Source organism: Haliaeetus albicilla, chromosome 6, assembly GCF_947461875.1.
Source record: "Haliaeetus albicilla chromosome 6, bHalAlb1.1, whole genome shotgun sequence".
Classification (NCBI taxonomy): domain Eukaryota; kingdom Metazoa; phylum Chordata; class Aves; order Accipitriformes; family Accipitridae; genus Haliaeetus; species Haliaeetus albicilla.
In genome coordinates, this window is record NC_091488.1 from 35,446,449 (window position 1) to 35,468,332 (window position 21,884).

Sequence of the window (21,884 nt, forward strand, 5' to 3'; positions counted from 1 at the left end):
CTTCCCATTATTCTCCAGATGTGCCTTTCACTTGTACAAGATAGGGAAGAGATCAAAAGCAAAGGTGTGGGCTAAAAATTACAAGAAAGCAGTTACCTACTATACAGAAATGCTTCATTCAAACCAGTCAGCCATCTTCAGTATTCAAAACAAACAGAAGGACTTTGCCCAGGCCATGAAAGTCAACAAATTCAGCCTATTTCATACCACATTAATTGCGACTGAGGTAGAACAACAGACTTCAGAGAAGGCAACTGATACCCAGAAAGGCAACTGGTAGCCAGCTGAGCCCACAAAACGCTATATTCTTTGTGGGATGTGCTATGGAAAAAGACCTTCACCACATTCTGTACCACTGTGCCCACTGGGGAAAAACAAACATACCTAATTCAAAACCAAGTCCATTTTCAAATTAAAACCCCTCCAAAGGGTAAATGGCAGTAGCGTAGCTCTACCAGTGGTTGCAGGCACATTGCAGCCAGATCACCAGCCAGGCAGACCCACGGGGACCGAGACCCCGGGCAGCCTGCGGGAGCAGGGCACAGTGGCAGGGGCACGAGATCTGGCTCTGAGACGTGCCCACAGAGTCCTTGCCACAAGGATCCTACTCGGCAGCATAGGATTTGTAGGAGGACTGCCTTCTTGCTGTAGGCAATGGCTTCCTGAACCAAGTAGTACTCCCTCCTTTTTAGTAAAACCGTTGATATCCACATATTGTAATTTATAATCTATTAACAAACAACAGACACAGTGTTTCCATATTGGATTTCCAAACCATAAATTTCTCCTGCATCTTTATTACTTCACTAATGGCACTGGAGAAATCTCAATGGGAGAGAACCTGGCCCTTACTTCAGGATGCGGCGGGAGCTCCACGGGCTGACATCATCTGTAAAAATTAGGAGAATTTTATCTGAAGAGTAAGGTATTTCCTAGCAATGGACAGCGCCTTTTCAGGTCTCTGCAGGAATCCTGGCGTCTATTCTTGTTCTCCATTTATGCGTACCTCTGTGAACCCAGGCACACGAGAACAAACAAGCTTTGATGCTTTCATACTAACAGGGAAGGACGAATCCTGCTAACTAACTTTAAATAAGCCATCAGGAAGATCAACGTTTTCCCTCAGTGCCTTCCACAAGCCCTTCCTCAGTGTCTTTCCCCAGTCTCTGATGCCCGAGAGGGAGCGCGTATATTCAGGACGGACACCACCGGGTAGCACACAGAGCGTTGCCAGCCACCCGCTGCCAACCCCAGCCTGAAATCCAGACCCCCCCCGCAGCCAGCTGCTGCAGGGAAATTGGCTGCCTGCTCCCCAGGGCACAAATTACGAAGTTACTGAAGTCCCAGAGGTGAAGCAAGAAGGGAATTCATCACCTGCACACCTTTGGTGTTGGTAGTAAAGTTGCACAACGTAACCTGCTGCAGACTCAGGTATTTAATCCTGTACTGGGCTTATTTGGGGGGGGAAAAGATATTTTCTCTATTTTGGGTAAGATACTTACAGTAATTTCATAACTGCTGTCACACTTGATATCCATTTGAGAGCTACGGTACACTAATTCAGTGATAAAATCTACTGCTTCCACCACAGCAGCCACAGTTAACTTTTGCTACAGTTGGCTGGGAATAATATGCAATAGAATTAACTGGACATTTAACTACACCTGCACATTTCAAGTTTTGTCCCACTTTCAAATCCAAAATCATTATTAAGCCAACTTGGAAGGAACAAAAAAATTAAAAGAATTTAACTAAACAGATTTCTAGAAGCTTCTTGGTCGTCAATAGTGAAAAAGGATTTACTACCATCCCACAGCAACAATACTGCAACTTCTCATGTTCACATACCTTCAAGTATGTGACTGCACAGGAAAAGCTTCCTTTCCTTTTAATATATATGAGATACTACATAATTCTGCTTTTTTTTTTTTTTGAAGGTAACTTACAAAAATCCTTAACTGTCTCAAAACCAGCAAACTTCTCAGTTACTACAGAAGAATTTAACATTGTTTTTTCCAAAGGTGGAATTTTTTACTTTTCGCTCTTTGAATAAAAGGAAAAAAAAAAAAAAAAGAATTCTGCAAATAAACCAAAATCTAAAGAATATTTCCTACAAAGCAGAAAAGCCCTTTTTTGGTCACTGCTATTACAGCCCTTATTTCTGATATAAACACTCAAGCCAGAAAAAAAAAAAAAATTAAAAAAATCGAGTTTGACTTTCAGATGGCCTCTTGAGCTTGCTGTATTGATGCTTTGAAAATTATTCCCCCACCCCACTAAAGCTAACTATATGTGCTGTAGAACCCACTTAACATTAATGAATACTAAAATCTTTCCACAGAAAATAACTGTACCTTCACAGACAATATTGTAGCTTTTTTGGTTACAAATAATACAAAACAAAATCAGTTTGCAATTAGACTTTACGCAAAGGTTATTATACCAATGTGCAACTGTTGAAAGTCTAGGAAAAAATAAAGCTATTACAATAAGTAGTATAATCTTCAGAATGAATTTTTCAAAGCACAGTTCAGACTAACAGCTAAGTTATATACTGAAAAAAAGAAGTTATCCATGGCTTCACTGAGACAGCCATTTACAGCTTTGCAAAGGAGGAGTACACAACAGGATCAAACAATTGCAGCAGCAAACTGCTGCTAAAATGGCTGATAGAACTGACCAAAGTTCAATTTCTGTCTTTGCTCACACTGGTAAAGAGTGATGCTCCACCATCCATCTAACAGATTCCACTCCACCCAGCAGGCCTAAGGTGCTGGTTACAGGCAAGTAGCCCAAAGCTTTAAAAACATTCAACACAAAATGATTTCTAATCTGCCCATTCACACTCTACTCATTTGCCATCATACACATTATCTGTTACAAGCATTCCACAAAAAACCATAACCCTCGTGACTATTACCAATTATAAGTTGCAAATATGTTCAGACACTGGATACTTGAAACAGAATATGTTACACTTAACGCAAAAAAAAAAAAATCAACAGAAAAAAAAAGTTAGTGCAATCTTGAAACTTGCTACTGACCCTCTTCAGCTGCTGCTGTAATTGTTCCCTCATGGACTCAGGGCAATTATCAAGCTGCGTCTTCTGCTCGGAGTAAAGCTCCTGAAGCCTCTCTAGTTTTTCCCTCTCAGCATCAAGTTTTAATTTTTCCTGAAGCATGAACCAGAAAATAAACACAATTACCTTCAAACCCAAGCAGTTGTTAGTGATTATGACAGTGTGTGGCAAAACCTTAACAAACAGTTGAAGCACGTAGGTCAAAGACAGAAATCTCTTGTTAGTTGAAATGCAATGGTGGGGTGCAAAATGATCAACACAAAACATTAATCATTTTAGCGCGGTGATTAATTCTCTCCCTCGTCACTGTGTTTTGTACCCATGCCTGGATGATGCCGTTAAAGCCCACTGCCCAAACACTTGTCTCACCTAATAAAAATTAAAAAAAAGGAGAAATAGTAGCCATGTTAGTGAGGTAACTGATGAAGGAGAGAGAAGAGAGTAGCTTTTAGAAAGCAAAATGGATGGAAAATGACTGTAGTCTGGCAGTGAGGGGAAAATGGATCTTCCCAGGAGAATGAATTACATGCCTATGTGCCTCTACAGATAAGTACATTTAGCAAGCAGTGAAAAAATGGAATGAGACAGAGCTTTATAAAGAAATAACTCTGGGCCAGGAAATCCTGTTGCAGCAGAAACACCAAGTGATTTAGCAAATTTGCTTCAGTATACAGGAACTGTAACCTGTTCTCAGGGATCGAAGGGGACAGAGTGCTCAACCTCCCTGGTCTCCTCCAACTAGTTCAGTTTTCCTCTTGTTCCACTCGAGTAGCAGTACTCGGCACACTGCTTCTCACCCTCAAAAGCCTTTAACCTTTAAATCTTTGTAATAAAATACTACATGATTTACTGTGCGGCACTGGTCCAAAGACTGGCTGCAGATCACTTAAAGCGACCTTGTAGACTATTATTTATCTATGGACCAAAGTTTGGGAACCAATAAATCAGACTGCAGACAATTTTTTCAATGCCTTTTACTTGCATCTGCACTGGCCAACGTAGAAGATGCATTTTCTTCAGCTGAGCAACTAATAACTGGAAAAACCAATATGCCTGATATACCAGGCAGAAATAATCAAGTAAGTCCCTGAAGCCCAGCTCTCTGCTACCTTCTAGAGTCACACTGGCATAGTTGCCTTTTCCTACTTCTTGTTCTGTAGTTATGCATGTCCTGTCATATGGCCTCTAACTCTCCTTAATACTCAAAAATTAACAGTATCTGCCCCAAAATTTCAGCTTCTTCTTTTGGATGTTCCAAGAACAGTTGAATTCTGACACAGCATCCACTCATTTGTCCTCTTTCCAGTCCCAACTGTTATTTAATAAAATCCATGGCTCAGCAGGTGTTGTATGATCACACACTCTGCAGCACCGTTACGGCACAGGCCATAGAGAAGGAACTTCTTTTAGTATACAGCACTTGCCATTTCAAACTGTGGGATGGTCTTTCCCCAAAACTTTCTCTTTGTTGTTCCTGACAAGGTTCTCAAATCCTCACACATGGTGGAGGCACAAAAACGAACATGTATTAGCTGCCTGCTTTCTTTATGGTTTTATCTCTAAATCTAAGTGGGATCAGGGGCTGGGATTTCATTTTCCCAGTATTTAAAAACAACAGGAAGCATTCTCATTCAAGCTCAATGTCAACCAAATTCCCAGCTCTGTTATTTTCATTTACACGTGCAGCTTCACGGCTCAAACCACCAGCCAAACAAAATGCTGAACACAAAAGCTTATGTTTTTTTCCTACGCTTGTAAAAGTCAACAACTGCCACCATACTCAATTACCTGGACTTCCTACATCAGCTTCTGTCTTATAACAACAGCAGAAGAGCTCAGAAATACGGAGGATGTAGCACGTGCGAGCTGCACAATGAGGGAGAAGCATGCAGCTCTTGAGAGGTCACCTCTAGACCTCTGTCCCCAAGGAACCCCATTTGCTGAATCATCCTTACTTTCAACACAGAAAGAAATCTATGAATAAACTGGTAGTTCCCCTCCTCGCAAACCTTGCTGTCCGTTTAACATTCAGCCTACGGTCTGCCACGTTGTTTCTCGCTTCCCTTTTCTGCCTGCCCTGCAATCTAAAGCAGCAAGGACTTCTCTGACCTTAGCTGCAGCATCATGCCTCTGAAGCTATTCATAGCTCTCTAAAAGTCTATGCGCTGCCACAAGCACACTCATTCATCAACGAGCAAGTCCATTCTCAAGTGTGAGGAGACATCATCAGCAAGTATAAAACTCCCTGAGAATCCTGCCAGAGATACTGTTACTTCCCTCAAGAAATTAGAAATGTATTCCTTTGAGATTGAAAGCGATACTCATCTGGTCTATTTATAGCCTAGGAAGTGCTAACATCCCACCAAACCGGCTCCTGCAAAATGTGCAGTCTTAACAGGAAATACCACTTTCAGCAATGAGAGGCATTATATGTTTTGCAGCTGTGTAGTTAAGTTCACTGACATCTCTGGCTGTGCATTGGTAAAGTTCATTGAAGTCACAAAAAGGAATTTGATAAATAAATGAATCATCAGAATTTTTTCATACAGTCTCTTCTATAAATGGATCAAGGCAAGTTCTTTTAGAAGGGAAAAGATTAATAACTTTGCAAGCTAAGTGCAAGATGCAGACGAGGCAGGCCTGCGGCCGACTCCGTGAGCTGTTTGCTCAAGAGCAGCCAGCAGCAGAGCTGCGAACAGAACCCATGGGCTCCAGCTGCTCATCCTCATTTAACAGCATGAGCTTGTACTTGTTAAACATTTCTCTGCAGACAACTGCTTCCCAGCCCCGGTGTTGACTCCGGAGTCGCATTAATTGCAGGCTGGCTGAATTCTTAACATCCTGTTTCCAGAGAAAAGAAGTACAGCTCAGTAAAGCATAACATCTGGTCTTAGCCTACTGCCCAACTTGCCCCATGGTCTGCCTCTAGATACATGTTAAATGAACTTGGGATCAGCCCAGATACAGAGCAGGACTGCCTTGGGTTTTGATGATGCTGGGGCACAGCTTGGATCAGTTTTGGAAGATATCTGAATATTGTGATGGATAGCAGTAGAAAAAATTGATGTGTGACAGCATCCCCCAAGAGCACAGACATAGGATGTCAGCAGAGCACCCATGGTATGAACACAGACCAGAAGTGATCAACATGGGTCACAAAGGGAAATCAACCTTTAGATCTGGTAGAATTGATTTTAGGGCAAAGAAAGAAGAAAAAAAGAATATATATCCAACACATCTCACAGATTATGAGGACACAGAGGAGATAAAAGGACAGTATTAAAAACAATCATAGCCCCTAGAAGAACGGGAAAAACAGAAAGAGACCAATTGCCTCAGTGCTGTCTCCTGTGGTTAAGGATGCCCTGTGCTTGATCAATACTGCTACTTAAATCCCCGGCAGGTCCCCACACCCCTTCCGCAGAGAAGTCATCCTACTTTTTGATTTGTCATTCATCACATTCTGCCACTGTAGGCAGGCAGGCTAAAACTGTAGAGCGGCATGTGTCTGCATGTGTATGTGCCTTCTGAATCAACCTTCCTGCTTAAACTGGTAGACTCTGCAGAAATGAGTCAGAGTAAATGTGGATGAAACAGAGAAAGCTTCTCAAAAATCCAGATAAAAATTGGAAAAAAAACAAAGTGAGAAACCTATCATTTTTACCAGGTCACTATGAAATGGCTTGTATGGCTAGGTGAATTGGGCTCACTCTACAACTTTCCAACCCCCATTCCCCAAAAAACCCCCAACAAAAACCCAACTTATGTGTTATTTTCAGAAAGAGAGAGAAACTGCAAAGAAACCTACAAGCCATAAACGAAGCAAAAAAAATACTGAATGCCCTCCCATCCAACAGGCTCTTATACTTTAAATGTTCAAGTCTGAAGTACTCCAGGATCTCCCTCAGCCCAACCCACTGCAACTCATCCTGTTTTAAGGTAGCAACCTCTCATTACCCACACCAAACTTCAGACATGCATGCCCTGTCTCTCAGTATGCAATCGGCTAGTCTCACAACTCTCACAGGTTTCTGAAAAATAAGGAGAAGCACATGCAGTTCTTTGCTCTGAAAAGCTTATCCATCTCATCTTCATGCTTTCATCTCTAGCCAAACTTTATTTTACACTCCAGAAGAACATCCCTCCCCTTCTTCAAAATAATCTACAGCAAACAGAAGGACTGCAAAAGCTAGAAGTGGAGGAGAAAGAGCAGACTACAGAAATTATTCCTTTCCACTTGGAAGTGGTGTGATGCTACAGAGTTTGTCCATTCAGTAAAACAATTTGGAGAATAAGTGGAAGAGCAAAAAAATTTGACTTTAACAACTCACTGATGAAATTGGCCTAACCCTTGCCATGAATTTGTAAGAAAATAGTCTAGTCCCTAACAGAAAGCAGGCTAGGAAATGTTAGCTGCTCCTCAGTGGTTACTTGCTGAAAGGGGCAAATGGTACATTTGGGGAAAGCATTAAACCTGAGGTCTACCAGCTCTTCCAGATTTCTTGCAAATTGAAAGCATTTCCCATGCTATGGCTGATACAAATCAGACTGCATACAACTCTGATTAAAAAAATACTGTTGAAATGAAACAGATAGTCCTGTGCACAAACTGTACATGCTCCTTTTCTATATTTTTCAGACTACTCTTTCCTGCATTCCTTGATCTCTTTCAGGACAGAAGCATAAAACTTATCATGATTTAGTTATTTGTCACTAAATCCCTGTGAGTTTCATGAAAGAAGCCATTAAGAGGAAAACAAAAAAAGTATGCCAGGCATATGAAAAGGAGCATAATATGACAGAAGAATGTATTTCGTAATAGTTCTTTTTACTGTATGAGTGGCAAATAATTTATTATTTGCATCATAACAGACTATACAGTGATGGCATCTGTATGAGATCTCAATGGTTTTGTTTCACATGCATGTATCAAGCCAATGTTAAAAAGCATTTTAAATCAGAGTAAGCAATCCCTCTGCTGTAAGTAAAAAAAATCACAATAGTTGGACACATTAACTTGCTCCTAAGACAACTCAAGATTTTTGGAATTTCTGAGCTCATTCTCCGACCATTGCAATTTGTTGTTCTAGTGAACAGATGGGGAGGCAAAAGAAAACCCCTGATTCTAGAGCACTGCTCTTTCATGAATGTAGAAGTAATCATTCAAAGCAGAAGAAAAAAGTGAGAAAATTAAAATTCTGTATAGTCTTCAACATCTAGACAACGATAAGAGGATTTCCCTTAGTGGTACAATCCATTCTGCTATTTCCCTTGTGACTGTTCTAAAAGAAGGCTTGTGAATACAGATTTTTCTCCTTGAGTCTTCATAATCATCTTTTTCTTCACTAGCGTTCTCTCTACAGGATATCCTTATGTGGATATATCTAGTGGATGCAAGTATTCTGCAGAATACTTAATCTTGTGTATCTTAAAGAGGTTAATAATGTTATAGACATGATAACTCATCCATTTAAATCACTTGCTTACATCTTGCTGAACTGGAATCTTACCAGGAAAGATCTAAAAGGCTACGCTGTGAGGCTTAAATTTGTCAGATTCATCAGGATGAAAAACAACAGCAGGAATTTTGAATCCAGAAGAGAAAGGACTGAGTAGAGACCACCAGTATATTTAACTTTGATTGCTGGTGTCCCCCTTCATATGGCTCATCAGGCAGCTGCTCTTTCCTTGGCTCAATTCTTGCAAGTCTTTGCAGTACTAATTCAGCAAAGAGGCCGAGCTTCAAACGTTTTGGCATGTCTGGGATATTCTGTTAATGACTGAAAAATATTTCCACAAAAGCATGCGGACAAAATTAAATGTATTCCAAAAAAAGATGAGTTATCTGCTACCAGCTGCTCCTGATTTCTGCTCTCGAAAAGGGACAGGAAACCCAGTCTGATAAAAAGAGTCCCAGAGTACGTATTTCTACCATGCATAAGGCAAAGGCCCTCCAGAAGAAAATGAATAACCTCCCTCTCTTAAAACGCAGTCTAAACTTTTGCATAAATAATTGTTTTGAAACTCTCTGCCAAAACTCCCATTTAGCTATGATTACCTCCTACAGCACTTCTGCTGAATTCATTACTCATTTTCAGTTATTCCTGTTTATTCATGCTTGCTGATCCATTTTTTCTCTCCCCAGCTATGTTGTTACTTTCAACTCATGCTTTAACTTGGAGACATCAGGCATGGCTAATTATTAAGCATCTTTCTCCACATATGCTGGACTGCATGTTTTAAAACTACACAGACTAAGGAAGCACTGTATGAAAAGAAAGTACATTGCAAATCTGGATTGCATCCAATTGGGCAAATACAATTTTCTCCAGCTTCCTTGTAGACATGCGTCAATCCTGAACTAAGTCTCGTGAGCAAAGGGTCATCGGGAGGAAGTCATAATTGTAAATAGCACCAGGGACCTGAGGTGCTATTCCACTTGAAACAATAGCATCATTATTGTACACCTACAGTACAGTAACACGAATAAGTGCTGCAGTAATTACAGGGAGCCGGGCCTGGGTGTCAGGGAAAAGGGAGACTGGCTCACCTGCTTGCTTGTGTCTGGGCACTGCCCAGCGCAGCTCTCTCCAGAGCAGGCTGTACTCAAAGTAATTTTGTCGATACCTGCAGCAAAGCTCTTTCCTGGAAAGCTTCAAGCTACATCTGTCAAATTGTGTTACTAGCAACTTATCAGGGCTGTCCCTGCATAACTGGAACTTGCAATTAATAGCTTAAATGCTGCTATTCAAATATGCAGTTGGTCATCTTTTTCTGTGGATAAAACCAAATATGTAGCACATGGTAGTTAAAAAACAAAAGAAAGAAAGAATGAGACAGTTGTAGGCTGTGCTCAAGAAGCATGGTCATGGAGGCAAAGCCGGACCTTCCTCCATACACTAGCACGATTTCCAGCATAGCTGAAAGCACAGGCCATGCCAAACAGCTCTGGAAGTAGCTACCCCAGCCAGGACAACTGAGTCCTGTCAGCACTTGTACCTGGCAGAGATGCCCCACAGCCAGAACTGTGCCGAGTCCTGCAACGACACTGAAAGGCTCTGTCATCTCCTTTTCAAAACGGCAACCGCTCGTAGCTCTTATTTCCAAAACTTAAGTAAATGAACACTAATTGCTTCGTTCCTTACAATGTGTGTGCTGGCATACTCACAAAAGCAAGGGAAGCACTTCGAACTCACCACAGGGTGTGCGCTACGTTATCTTCCCCACCGATTCACTCGTTCTTCCTCACCATTAGTCCTGCCTGACACGTGTTCAGGTAGGGCTGAGCACAGGACTCGAACGAGATCAGAATGCAGCCTACCATATAATGTACAAACCCGCCTGCAAAATCCGTTCCTGATTTACAAGCAAGGTGCTGGGACACAGAGACATTGTACCACAGCAAAGAGCACAGTGGCACAGCCCAAAACCGAACTCACAACTGTCCTGCCATCTGCCTTCAAGTATGATTTCCAGTCGATTCTCCTGCCTCGCAAGTGCTAGAAACTGTGGCTTTAAAATCATGCAAAAGTTGGCAAAACTTTGTGTCCTCATCCAAACAAATTGTGCACAGGGCATTAAAAACAAATTAAAAAAAAAAATCAAAGAATCGGGTAGAAAGTAGTACAAGAGCTTCTACCTACAGTCTATTTCAAGTACATAACATGGCCCAATAATTAGATTGTAGTTTATGATCTCTCTTTTTAAGAATTTCACAAGTTTTTCAAACAGGTGCATGGGTAAGGATGAAACACAACCGGGCAGGGGTTTCCTGTCAAACAGGTGCTGAGATCAGTGGCAAATTCCAGGAGACACTCAAGTCGCTCCAGAGACAAGTGCCATCATGTACAGTACTAACGCCCCACCACCATTTCGTGAGTGAAATGAACTCTTCTTCTCACTTCAAGACGACACCATGCGGTGTATTCAGATATCACTCCCTTACCCTGACAGAAACGTAACCACTGTCCGAGCAATGGGACGCGACAGCTTCTTGCCAGGAAGCCCCACCAAAACCAAGACCACCAGTATGATTTGGGGTGAAATATTCAGGCAACTAGAAGAAACCATTACCATTGTGCGGACACTGGGACACTTTTTCTTGCAAGAAACAACACAAAAAGTACCATCAGCAGGGTGGCAATCACTAGCCAAAACCTGAGCCTTAACTCTGTTGATGAGGTCATAAGTTTCAAATTATTTCAGCAAAAAGGACCACCTACTACCTCCACCCGAGCACCCCTTTTCTGGGGGGGTTGACCCTGTACTGCTACAGAGCCATGATGTTGCCTATCATGCATCAGATCTGCAGGGCTGCAACCTTAAATGTACAGACACACAAATCACGCTTTAAAAAAATGCTTGTTCTTTCAAATCAGCCAGAACTTTTATTTGTTGACATGATGTGTGCCATCTGTTTTGCTGGCTGACACTACTTTCTCCAGAACACTTCAGCTGTCGCTTTATATTTTGCCCGTTTGCAGAAGCTTGTCTCCCATTTCTTTTTTAAACTTTCACTTCTATGCAATGCTGTCAGACATCTTCCAGAACAAAACCTATGGGCTCTCTTAGAGTTTATTTCTGCAAAGATAATTTTGGTATTAACTGAGCCATGGCTTTAAATCTAGAGCATGCACTCACAGCTGGGTTTTTTGTTTGTTTGTTTAAAAAAAAAAGGAACTCAAAAGAAAAGACAAGTAAAAAATCATAACTGATCTGACTAGTGACGTGCTTCATACTGAAAAAAATGTTTTGAGTGAACTTGCCTTTTAAATTACAAAAGTGCTTTTTCTAGGCTGCTCTCCATGTTTCAGTTCAACTGAAAATTTAAACTACACCTGGCATTTTAATTTTCTGAGTGCTACACACTAATGTTCCATCATATGATTGCAAGGAAATTTAAACAACCTACAGGTATTAGAATAATTGCCATTAGTTTTATTGAACTTTGAGGCAACTAGACAACAAATACAAAAGATCTCTTGAATTTCTGGATGTGTTATTTGTTACCACCTACCACCCAAAACTTCTATCCTTTTGGAGGGTATCTGCTTGCACCACCCTATCTGCTGTTACCAACTTTAAACTCATCTTTATACCAAAAAGCACGTACGAAACACGTTCCATGGGCAACTTAAAACGTGACCACAGGCAACACTGAAAGCTGAAGGATTGCTGAGGGGTACACAAGAACAGGGAAAAGTGCAAGCTGGAAAGTCCACGGAAGTTCAAGCTTAAACTGGACGTGCACAGTCACTCCGCAGGGCAGAGAGGTGGGAGCACCATCCTCCTCCTCAGACACAGGCTTGGTGAGTACAGCCACAAACCAGCATTCAGGCTCATGACAGGGTAGGCAGAAACCGAAGACAAAAAGCTCAGAATAAAACAATGCAAGCTGCAAGGCGTGAATGAAACGGGAACTGTGAAAGAGCTAAAAATGTGCACCTTGTCTAAGCAAAAGCAAATAATGCACAAGACGTCCAGATATTTCTGGAAAGCTTAAAAAAAGAAGGGGAGAGACTAGCTAGAGTATTTCCACAAGTGACAGGTTTAAATTATGAGGTAGAGGATGAAATTTAAAAAGGAAACATTGCTGGCTGAAAGCCCTGGAAAAACCTCCTGACCTTGAGATATTATTGGCCGTGGCACATGCCCCGTGGAGAAGGGAACTGCCCCCGCGGAGAGGCCAGCAGAGCCTGCCGCAGGGAACCAGCACTCCCTGGTTTGAGGGGGACAGCTTCATCTTGCAGGCCCTTTCCATTTCTGTACTGAAAATCCTATTGCAGTGCTATCCTATTTTGCAAATATACGCATATATACATTTGCTGTGTATTTGAGAGGAATTAAGTCTCTGACTGTATAGGAGAACTAAATAATTCCTCGGACTTCATCACAGAGAGAATGTTCCACAGTACTAAAACTGTCAGTCAGTCAGCAAACAAAACAAACCAAAATAATTGCTTTAAAATTATGTACTTGACAGATGTCTTATGTATACCATTCTGTATAATAATAGATAGAGCCATCTTCTGAAACCACAGCCTTCTTTCATTCTGTTCCTTTGCTGAGAAAGGATTTCTTTTTTAATTCAAAATATATAACCTACAATGGAAGATAGTGGAACAGTTCAATTAATACTGTTCTTTTAAACAACAGGTAACTCAAGTCCAAGGGTTTTTTATTAATCAAAAATATCTTCACAGTAGGTCAGGTCTTTTTATTTAAGTGTACTATATTTTGCTTGTCAAGTATACCTTGGGAAACAAGATTGTTACAGGGAGATGATGGTGAGACAACTATTTTTTTCTTCCATATTTATCAAGTAAATTTACTGCTAGACAGTACTTCATAAAAAACTCTGCATCAATATGTTAATCACATAAATGTATTTTGAAGATCAAGGGGAACAGAGCATACAGCTAGCTAAGATAACTCAGTTACCTTTGTCTTTTCACCAATAACATTTCTCTCCAGCTCAGCTATTTTTCTGTTCAGATGATCCAATATTTCCTTCTCTTTCAGCAGCTCTGTTGTTTCAGATTTCTGTTCCCCATCCAAAAGGGCACATTCCATATCCAACTAGGAACACAAAACATTTTTCAGAAGCAGTCCAGATTAAGAAGAAATCTTGATACACATTATTTTCTGGGGGGACGGGAGTGAGTTGGTGATTATTCACAAGAAAGAAACGTTTTAAAAATAGGAAGAAGAAAAAAAAAACAAGTAAGTTTTACTGCCACAAAAGTAAGTTAAAAAGAGATCAGAAATCTGAGAAAAAGTAAAACTGCAACATAAAATACTGCAAAATAAAGTCCAAACCAACTTTAGTTTGAAGATTCTTTTTTTCCAAAACTTTTCCTTTTCTATCTCTTCTCTGTGCTTCCTCCTGTTATGATACTGTACCGACTCTCTGTGCCCAGGCTCCGTAGGAAACCCTCCTGGAACAGCTGTTTCTTTCCTGTCACTGATAATTGGAGCAAGCACAACCCAAATGCCTGGCCAGCTTAGTCTGCAACTGTGAGATTCCAGAAGGCAAACGGGTGCCAACATACCCTTGCCACCGTAAAGCCAAGCAGGTTTGAAAGGAAGTTGTCTCACTTCCTTTCTCTTTAAACGGTCACAGGAGATACCACCATAAAACTCCAAAGTTACACAAGGTATTTAGATCAATTGAGTGATCCTTAAACAAGCAAGATTGTTCTAATTCCACTGAGGAGTATAATGGTTACAGCTGGGAAAGGCTAATCCGAGCATCACATCCATCTCCCAGCTGGGGAAAAATAACCTTCATAGTAGGACACTGCCAGGTCCGTGATTCTGTGCCTAATGCTGGTGAAAAAGCACAGACTATGAAGGCTACGTACATCCATGAGTTCCCTGTGTACTTGCTGAACCCATCAGACTTATGCTATGTAGACATACCTAACAAGCAAGACATTTAAAACCAAAACATATTTCATACCTCTCTCGAGGATTCATCCATCTGGTCATTTAAATCTTTGATCTTCTGCTCAAGTTCTTCCAAGTTATTCAGTATTACTATGCGCTCCTCCTCCAGTCGACCAAGCTCCTGCCCTCTTTGCTCATCACTTGTGCATTCTGGTATCTGCAGTTGCACGTTACAAGAGGTTCATTAGAAAAAGAGTTAAACACTGTCTTTCCTTCCCCTTTCATATTGTGTTCGTTTTAGACAAGTACGGTACTGCTTGTTCTGAACCCATTACCTATTTCATATCTACTATATTGCTATTTCTATATTTAGAAGGTGCACAAGAGAAACAAACATGATGCTTTACTTCCAGGCATTGGAAGTAAATACTATACTTAACAGTAAATACTATTCATTCTACAGGAATTATTAAAACCTAACTTTTGAGAATACTTTACATGCTGGGCTATTTAGGTCGTAAAAATCCAATTTTTCCCTTATAAAAATAACACAGATAGATGAAGACACTTTTTATGTAAATTTCAGCTGTTCATATAATAAAAGCCAGGAGGTAGGATAGGACATTTTCGTAACTAGCCATTAAGATGGGCAGCTTCTGTAAAATAAGGACAAAAGTTGGTTCTGTCTCCCCGGTTAGCACTGAGGAAGTAGTACCCCTAACGTTGCTCTTTTCATTGCCATTTACTTACTAGATAACTGTGCCAAGAAGTAAACAACATTATTAAGAAAATACCTGTGATCATATACCAGCAAAGGCTAGATCAAAGAGTACTGAGTTTCAAATGTGTTCTTTGTGTTCATCTGACCCCAGGGGCTTTCGATCCAATTACTCTGGTAAGGCTGCTCGCTCATTGTCCCCAAGCGGAATTAGAAGCGGGTTGTGTGCAGGGCTTCGTGTTAACCGCTGGACCACACAGCCTTGCTCAAAAGAGGCTCAGCTCAGCTACTGAATGGCTATTCTGAGAGCTGGCATTTTATCCTGAACAAATCTGATCTCGATATTTTAAAACAATGAGCTGTGTTTCATTAACACAGTTACTTGTTATTGCTTTTCTCAGGGCTTAGCAGAACACCCTTTACAATGAATGAATGAATGGTATTCCTTGATTAGCATTAGTAATCCTAGCAGGAAAGCCTCTTTTTGTCCGGTATCCTGTTCGGATAATGCTGACATAACATCTTCGATTTCAACTTCCTAATAAGGATTTAAAATAGCATCGCTGACTTGCACGAAGAAAGCTACAAATGGGAAAGAAATGCAAGACCACAGTAACTTGTAAGTGGAATGTCTTACTACCTTTTCAACATGGAAAGACCAAGTGAAGCCCTAATAGCACGTTTCTGTTCAGCATAATTTCACACCGAAAGGCTCAGCGGACGGATTTCCAGAGAGATCCCCTTTATAAGATAAAACGTTTTCCTATCACACCTCTCTCTGCTTCTACACATACACACTTCTGTTGACTACAAATTCGTAAGAAAGTTAAGCAGAGGTTAAATACAATTCACGTTAGGCATACAATCATGCTGAAGCTCATACAATGTGTAAATAACAGTAAAAAGGAGAGACACGAAGTGTTTTGAAGGTGTGAGTTTGTTAAACAGAAACCTGCTTTTGCGGCTTTGCTTGGTCTTATTATGCTCCTGATTCTAACTCCTGAATATAGTTATTTCACACACTGCCTGTCACCAGGATTTGCTGCACGGCTGGTCTGGCACGCCAGAGCCCAGGCACTGACCCAAGATGACGAAAGTCCCCTGCCCCAGCCCAAAGGAGGCTGCTGCTGCCCTAGCTGAAGGAAATTGTTACTCGAAGCTCATTTTTCAAAGGACAATTTCCCTGCAGTAACAAAACAGCAGCCCGAGGTACGCAGGAAAGGAGCCGCAGCTTATTAAAGAGAGGAGCTGGGTTAGAGAGGCGGGAGGCTGGCTGCCGCCGCCTGCCCCACGGGAGGCAGCGGCTGATTTGACAAGTGGCTTGGGTCCAACCCCGGGAAAGGAAACAGGACAGTAAATTCGGCTCAGGCAACTCCTCTTCACCTCCCAGGCGACTGTTCTCGTTTGCTCATGAGAAAACACCCTCCTCTTACAGAAGACGGGAGCCTCAGGCTGGGAGAAGATGGCAGAGCTTCCCTTCCCTCCTACACCCCAGCACCGTGCTAAGCAGGGTTCCTGAAGCCTTCCTTATTTGAGGAGCTATAATTGTTCAAGCAAATCCTTCTCCCTCAGAAAAATCTTAAAACGCTTCCCGAACTGTACCTACCTCTGAAAAAAAAAACCTTCCAGTGCCACTAGCTTCCACAGAAAATGAAATAATCATTTGCTGGCTGCTAAGTGGTATGAGCTCTGAGATCAATTCTCACACCTAAGCCATCCTAACTGTGGCCCCTGCCAGGACAGCTGACTCCTCGAGGAGGATTTCGGGCAGTCGAACCTGGGTGGTACTCTTTCCTCTTACAGAGCATTACCTTTGGTGTGATGCTTAGGTAGGATGATTCGGTGGCATCCTTCAGGAAGGGGGGAGCAGCGAAATGTGGAGGCTTTGCGCTTTCACTGAAGTGTTCGTCGGCTCTCAACCCTCTAGAGGAGAGGAAAGCAGCAGTGCTGCGACTGTGGCTGCTCAGCTCCGAGAAATCCGAATCGCTTGCAGATGATTTCAAGTGGCCTCTGAACCTCGTTTCCAGATTCATCTGGGAGTCTTCGAACACCGAATCCTCATCGGAGAGCTGAAGTTTTTCGAGTTCTTTGTTAATTTTTTGAACATCAGCAACTGTTGTAGCTGCAGCGGGGTCGCTGTCAGATTTGGAGTATTCTGCACACAGATTGAGGATTGTCTCCAGCCGCTGTCGTTCCTAGTTTTAAAAAAGATAATAGCACTAAGCGTCACATGTGAACTAAAGTAAAGATGAAGTTAAAAAGCTTGCTGGATTTTTGAGGGGGTTTTGTTTTGGGTTTCTTTAGAGTGAAGGATTAAAGTCCTCCAGTTCCATGTATGTCTCTAGCACTTTGAAACAATAAAGAGATACACATAAATAAATTACAGTGCAAGATGAAGAATCAAAGTTAACATGGAAGAATAACTTAAAAAATTAAAAGTACATTTCACAGAAATGAATACCTACTTAAATAAGATGTCCTGTTTATCTTTCCAATGTAGAAAATGTTAATATTAATATTGTTTATTCAGGTTGTTGTAACCATACCCCATTTCTATGTACACATGTCCAGTGAGCTCACTGTATAAATCACCAGTTGTTCCACTTTACACTTACACTATATTCCTACCAAGCTGCAAAATATCGCACAGATTTTCCATGAACTCACTCATTACTGACTTTTTTGGATTTTCTGTTTTGTTAACTTTTATTCCCTTTTTTGGGAGAGAATTAGTCCACATTTTGAAAGAAACATTTTTAGGAGCATTAAGAGAAAAATGAGGCATCACATCTAAAATACAACAGATGTTAAATGTCCAGAAGTGAGGGGAATCTTTATTTACCAGTTAACTCAAATTTCCTATGGATTCATACCGATATTTCAAACTCAAGAATCTGAAAAACTGTGCCAGTTTGACCTGATGTGCTTCAAGTTGCTATAAACATTTAATTCCCGAAGGATTTCTAGATCTTTCTGATACTTTATAAAAAGTATCAGAAAGCTACATTTGTTTTATTTTACTGTATGCATAGCTGTATATGTATATGGTCCTGTAACCTCCATTTCAGATGACATTTTTTTCACCTCTTCATTTTTAAGAGGTAATGCTTTTATGGAAGTTTGTGTTTCTTTTGCTAAAGAAGAAAAATAATGTAAATAAAAAATTGCTTACCATAAGCCTATTGAAAATTCTGCTGGAAAAAAAAGACCATTGTGAGAGTTCCATGCTTGGCATTAATACCTGCACTAATGATCTCATTTCTGATTTCTAGGAAATCCTTCTTATTTTTAATAGTATTTAAAAAGAAAGCCAAAAAACCCAAATCCTCAGCCTCCTTCCTCAGGAACCACTCCAGACATATTCGCCTTCCAAGCTCTATCTGGCATTACATTTGCAAAGCAGCTATTTCTGACAGTCCTAACACTCCCTATGCCCGACAGCAAGTGATAACAAGGATCAGGCAAAACAGTTCGGGCAATGCATTGCCTGCCCTTTCCCTAGAGCAAGCCATTGGAGTTTTATGAAAATTTAACACTGGTTTACAAGCACACAGCTCTTTGTGCAGCTACCAGGAGATTACCCGGTTGTACGCACTACACGTTTACATCACCCCACATCACCCGCAGTTAAGAGCTGCATTTCTGAGCTGGAGAACCCATCTGAACCCATCCGTTTCCAAGCACTACCCAACCGAGAGCGCGTCACGAGACAGAAATTTTGCCTTCAGGTAGCTTATTCCCAGGTTCGCACTGCAGCTTTCCTCTGAAGCCTCCTGTAACAGCACTGGCAGAGACGAGCTGTTGAAATAATGAAGCCTGGGGCAGCTGCGGGGCAGCAACTGAAAGCTTCTATTTTCCACGAAATGGGTCCAGCAGATTGTGCAGACATCCTTCAACCCCAAATGATCGACATAATTATAACTCCCCAAAGCCTCGTTCCCTCCAGGCAACCACTGCCAGACCCTAAGCCTCTTCCCTTACCCCTCCAATGCCGCTATCCTCCCTCTTACTAAGTCTTTTGGCCACACAACCCAATTCCTAAAGCACTGTGCAAGTGCTGGCTGGGATTGCTGGTAATTATGCAGCTCTCCCCGTTGTGACGGCACAGGGCCTGGCCCTTCATACAGTCGTCGTAATGGTTATAGATGGGAAACACGACATCAGGACACAAAGTCCCATCTTTCCCTGCAACAACAGGGTATATCGGGTTGCCCCGTGCCAAGCTCCATCCCTTCAATAATAATAGGAAATGGCAAATTTCAAAGTGCAGCTGCTGTTCATCCTAGCCTAAGCGCTCAGGGAAGGGGCTCTCACTGCAAACCTGCCCTTTGCTGAGCAGTCAGGAAAAAACAAGGATTCTTTTTTCCCCCCAAGTCTCAGATGCTCAGGAAAGCTTAAAAATTGCAGGAAAACCTCTGCCAGTCTTCAAAAAATTCCTGATGAACTTTCAGACACACTACAGAAATACTGATACCTCTCACTTCTATTTTGACATGTGCTGAGAGGCTTACGGACAGGAAGCTCTGTGGTTATTTTATACACCCTATTCTCATCATTTCATCTTGGCCAACTCATTCCAGCTCCAGCACACCTGCATTTAACTGTTTCCAGCACAAATTTCTGAGTCAAGCAGCAAGCTAGGAAAGCACCCCTGTGATAAAAAGTGCAAAAGCAGTAGCACATGGAAAATCCAGTCAATAATTTTGCAAGAAATACCACACAAGTTATTTGTGACACTGAACACAGCAGAGGAAAAAAAAGGTATGCCAAAAGAAGGAAATTGGTTTAAAATTGGCTCTGGCAGAAGGGAGGGGTGTTGAATCAAGCCTTGTAAGCCTTTCAGTGTCTTTCCCCATAAAATGTTCTTTCTAACAGACTAAAACATCTCCATGTATTTTCTGTGGATCTCTTACCTGCTACAAGAAGGGGTACACAGGTCTCGTGCACTTTCTGCCTGAGCAGTTTCACCACTCCTGGCTTTGACAAAGCTGCACATCACCTATGGATGGCTGCAAATTTAGGTGCTGAAGGAGAAGGGTGGAAAAACAGGAGAACCACCCTCCTCTGTTATTGATTAACAATGACATTAAGAGGCAGGCCTGGCACACTGTAAACAAAAATATTCCAAAATAGCAGAGATAAATACCTCCCACTTTTTTAACAGCAGCCATGTCAGTGATTCCTGGATTTGTTCATCTGCTGCTTGTCACGTATATGAATTTTACAACTGCGTAGAGGTGATGCTATATTTAGATATCAAGGCAAGACTTGGTTAATCAGATGTTGCAAGCAGGAAGCTTTTTAGATAAGTGCCATTAGCAACTGGATAACCCCAGATTTCATTAAAAATACATATGCAGTCTATCCTTTGTGACCAACGCTAATGAGAATTATGGCTAGTCCGTGCAGCCAGGGCTCTCTTTGCCTGAAGAAGAAGCTGTTGCTCTTTTCAGCTACCAAAGAACAGCACTTTTCCACTGTTGCTTTTTAAAACCTCACAGGCAGGCAAACAACCACCTTCACAGCAAAAGCTTGGAGCAGCAGCTAGTCGAAAAGGATGGGGGGTAAAAAGGCAGACATACCAGGCAAGAGAGCAGCAGAAACTCCCCAAACTTTCTGTCTTACAAATACATTCAGTACCCCATGGACAAGAGGCAGGAGAAAGTCTTCTCTTTCCTCTGCATTTCTAAGGAGGTGGTGATTTCACGTCTGTCAGATACCGAGAAACTTATTTCAAAGTTAAACTTTAACTGGGTCTGAGAACAGCTCGCCAACTGTTCTTCCCCTTCCCTCCAGTTTGCACCAGTTTCTCACTCCAGCCTCATTTATTTCCTCATTTTCAGTCCTTGTTTTGCTATAGTTCAATCTTCTGGCTCTGAGGTTACCACTAACAGCACAGAATTCAGAAAAAGTGCCCATATTTCACGTCTGTCTCTTGCAGGCAGCCTTCCACAGCAGAGGCACCTGCACGGAGAAGTGCTGCAGAGACCACCTCAGCTCAGAGCAGAGGGCCGGCTGCAGGGACCAGGTTGGCATGCCTCGTCCTTATCTTCCCAGTACAGGCACAGAAGAACCAGACTGGTAAAAGCACAAGAGATCAGTGGCATGCAGTAGAGCCAGCCTCCAGAGAGAAACTGAGCAGACGACTTTCTGCAGAATTAGCTCCTCTATCTGCAGGCACGTATTCGGCTCCTGAGGAAATGCCATCAGCTTCCAAAATAACAGCGTTGTTCAGACCAGTGCCCTTTTGCCCCTACAGTACCTATGCAGAGGCTCCTTTTCAAATCATGCTGAGGGCAGGAGCCTGAAGACTAGAGCTCCAGTGCAGTACTTAAGTTCTGTAAATGAGAACAGTTCTCCTGAAATTGATTTCTTCCTGGCACATAATGTTCATTTGCATAAAACATATAGCTGCAAAAATTAAGTATATGTAACCCACACTTTGGATTATTAAAGATCTCACAGAAATGTTTTGAAACACAATTAAAACTGAATGTTCCTGAAAATTTACTGAGTTGTCAGTATTAGTTATGTTGGGGGGGGGGTGTTATCCTATTATAGGGCACTTGTTCCTATACCATACTAAATTGATGTTAAGTAGCTATTCTGTAACACTACAGAGACTGTCAAATGCTAGTGGTGGGAAAAATTACCTTGATCCAGCCTTTGTCTACTTGGCTGGGGTTTCTGTAAGAGGT

The 21,884-nt window shown here is 41.6% G+C and overlaps 1 protein-coding gene across 4 annotated transcripts in view; it reads right to left on the reverse strand.

Moving 5' to 3' along the window:
• Positions 1-21,884, reverse strand: part of PHLDB2 (pleckstrin homology like domain family B member 2) — a 114,720-nt gene that overhangs the window by 29,772 nt on the left and 63,064 nt on the right. For 3 of the 4 annotated variants that reach the window (XM_069785535.1, XM_069785534.1, XM_069785537.1), the window contains 4 exons: positions 16,998-17,381; positions 14,542-14,685; positions 13,521-13,658; positions 3,045-3,173 (listed from right to left, as the gene is read on the reverse strand). In XM_069785535.1, the coding sequence (XP_069641636.1) occupies positions 3,045-3,173; positions 13,521-13,658; positions 14,542-14,685; positions 16,998-17,381 (795 nt within the window). The remainder of the gene's footprint in view (positions 1-3,044; positions 3,174-13,520; positions 13,659-14,541; positions 14,686-16,997; positions 17,382-21,884) is intronic. The other variant, XM_069785536.1, reaches the window with a different exon arrangement.